This window comes from Triticum aestivum, chromosome 2D (assembly GCF_018294505.1).
Source record: "Triticum aestivum cultivar Chinese Spring chromosome 2D, IWGSC CS RefSeq v2.1, whole genome shotgun sequence".
NCBI classification, from domain to species: domain Eukaryota; kingdom Viridiplantae; phylum Streptophyta; class Magnoliopsida; order Poales; family Poaceae; genus Triticum; species Triticum aestivum.
In genome coordinates, this window is record NC_057799.1 from 406,323,250 (window position 1) to 406,326,276 (window position 3,027).

The 3,027-nt window shown below is 53.4% G+C and overlaps 1 protein-coding gene across 1 annotated transcript; it reads left to right on the plus strand.

Annotated features, from left to right (window-relative positions):
* LOC123053440 (aspartic proteinase nepenthesin-1) lies at positions 1 to 1,902 on the plus strand. The gene has a single exon (XM_044476921.1). It carries the CDS (start codon positions 266 to 268, stop codon positions 1,613 to 1,615), a length of 1,350 nt encoding a protein of 449 aa, XP_044332856.1. The 5' UTR covers positions 1 to 265; the 3' UTR covers positions 1,616 to 1,902.
* Positions 1,903 to 3,027: the final 1,125 nt, after the last annotated feature.

Here is a 3,027-nt window from a genome sequence, read left to right on the forward strand (position 1 = left end):
GTCTCCCACACGGCTCGCTTCAGCTGACCGGCCACTAGCTTTTCCCATCTTCTCAGCTCTCCCAGCAGCTTCCTTTCCCTCTCTTGCTTAGGCTAAAACTTCAAGCCATCATCTGGATATGGTCATAGCTAGAGCAAACCAAACCTAACTATAACTACCGATCATTGTTTTATGTCGTGAGAAGAATATAAAATCTAGCCTTTCTTCGATTCAAGGATCATTAAGCACTAGCTTGCTCTTCTCGCACTTGCCGAAAGCCAAAAACATGGGGGCGCAGGTGCAGCTACGGTTGCTTCTTTTGGTAGCTACGGCGGTGTTCGCCAGCTGCGCCACCGGCGGCCTCGCCGCGACGTCGTCCCAGCTGGGCCGCCTGGAGGGCCTGCGCGTGGCCCTGACGCACGTCGACGCGCACGGCAACTACACGAAGCTGCAGCTGCTGCGGCGGGCGGCGAGGCGGAGCCGCCACCGCATGTCCAGGCTCGTCGCGCGGACCACCGGCGTGCCGATGATGTCGAGCAAGGCCGTCGCGCCGGCGCTGCAGGTGCCGGTGCACGCCGGGAACGGTGAGTTCCTCATGGACATGTCCATCGGCACGCCTGCGGTGGCCTACGCGGCCATCATCGACACCGGCAGCGACCTCGTGTGGACGCAGTGCAAGCCGTGCGTGGAGTGCTTCAACCAGAGCACGCCGGTGTTCGACCCCTCGTCGTCCTCCACCTACGCCGCGCTGCCGTGCTCCAGCTCCTTCTGCAGCGACCTGCCCAGCTCTAAGTGCACCTCGGCCAAGTGCGGCTACACATACACCTACGGCGACTCCTCCTCGACGCAGGGCGTCCTGGCCGCCGAGACCTTCACGCTGGCCAAGACGAAGCTCCCCGACGTCGCCTTCGGCTGCGGCGACACGAACGAGGGCGACGGGTTCACGCAGGGCGCGGGGCTCGTGGGGCTCGGCCGGGGCCCCCTCTCGCTGGTCTCGCAGCTCGGCCTCAAGAAGTTCTCCTACTGCCTCACCTCCCTCGACGACACCAGCAAGAGCCCGCTCCTCCTGGGTTCCCTCGCCAGCATCTCGGAGAGCGCGGCGGCCGCGTCGTCGGTGCAGACCACCCCTCTCATCAAGAACCCGAGCCAGCCGTCCTTCTACTACGTGAACCTCAAGGGCCTGACGGTCGGTTCGACGCACATCACCCTGCCGAGCTCGGCGTTCGCCGTGCAGGACGACGGCACAGGCGGAGTGATCGTGGACTCCGGCACGTCGATCACGTACCTGGAGCTGCAGGGGTACCGCGCGCTGAAGAAGGCGTTCGCGGCGCAGATGAAGCTGCCGGCGGCGGACGGGTCGGGGATCGGGCTGGACATGTGCTTCGAGGCGCCGGCGAGCGGGGTGGACCAGGTGGAGGTGCCGAAGCTGGTGTTCCACTTCAACGGTGCGGACCTCGACCTGCCGGCGGAGAACTACATGGTGCTGGACTCCGGGTCCGGCGCGCTGTGCGTGACGGTGATGGGGTCGCGGGGCCTGTCCATCATCGGCAACTTCCAGCAGCAGAACATCCAGTTCGTGTACGACGTGGGCGAGAACACCCTCTCCTTCGCGCCCGTGCAGTGCGCCAAATTGTGAGTACGTACGTGCCGGTGTACGTTGTTGATTAGTCGTAGATGTGTCGGTCTGTGCATGCGGATGCAGGCATGCCGTGTTCATATGCCATGGAGCGATCGATCGGGTCGATCAGCTGCGTGCTTGCTACATTAAATTAGCTCGTCTCGGTCGCTGCTCGACATGCATGGATCGGTGTATGTACTTATGTGACTGGATATGCCATGGATGGATGATGATGGATCTGTGTATATGACCAACGGTGATATCTGATCAGTTGTATAATCTATGGCACCCTGGGTTTTTTATTATCTGGAATTGTCGGAAATCTTATCTGGCTGACGTTTGCTGGGAGAGCATGGCGTTTCAAACATTTTCCTCGCAATTTTAGTTGTATCGGGGATGACAATTTCTTCGAAACAACATGGCATTTTTTGGGAGGATGACAATTTAGTCCATAAAATGTCATGTTGTTCTGAATCCCCTCGGCTAACTAAAACTGCAAAACATTCACAAATGCCATCCCCTCCCAGCGAACATCAGCCAAATAAGAGGGTCCGGAATTATTGCTTCGTTTCGGTTTGTGGTTTTTTTTTTTGATAAGCTTCAGTGAGCCTATCAGAGACAGTAGAATCGGAAACAAACACTGGTTGGGATGGTAAAAAAAAAGAGGAGATGTGCTTGCTGGCAGGGTAAACTCATGTGTTCTATTGTTGGGAGAATTGCTTTGGTTCTGGCCTGTTTAATTAATATGCCCCTCTTTATGATGTCATTCTATCCTATCCCAATGCGGGATTTAAAGAAGGCTGACTTCTTAAGAGCTAGGATGGTCTAGCAGGAGGATGAAGATAAGAAAAAGTATCACCCAGTGAACTGGAAAACATGTTGCAAACCCAGAGACTTGGGTGGTCTGGGTATTCTAAAACTAGAGGTTATGAACAAAGCTTTATTAGCTAAGTGATTTTGGAAACTTGAAACAAAAGATGGTCTTTGGCAAGCTGTCCTACTGAAGAAATATGTGGCTGACATATGTATATCTAGAGTGAAGCACAAAATCGGTGACTCATAATTTTGGACTAGCATTTTGAAAGTCAAAGATCTTTTTTATCAATTCTGTAGATGGAATTGGGAGATGTGCATAGTACATTAGATTTCGGGAAGTTGTTTGAGTCGATAATAAACCTCTAAAAGATGCCGATCCCATGTTTTATCTGCTCAGCTTTGACCATATTATAACTGTGGCTGAAATATTGCAGAAAGGGTGGGGTAGGACCTTGTATGATGAATCTATGGAATTATGGAGAAACCTTAAACTGAGATGTGAGGAAATTGAAATGAGATCTGGTACAGATCAGATTGAATGGGTTCTAACTTCTAACTGGGGATAGGAATTTTTCAATTAAATCTTTGTATAGGAAATTGATTGAAGTGGACTA

Excerpts from the sequence above, each read along its gene's own strand:
- LOC123053440 (XM_044476921.1), top strand. The coding sequence starts at position 266 with ATGGGGGCGCAGGTGCAGCTACGGTTGCTTCTTTTGGTAGCTACGGCG.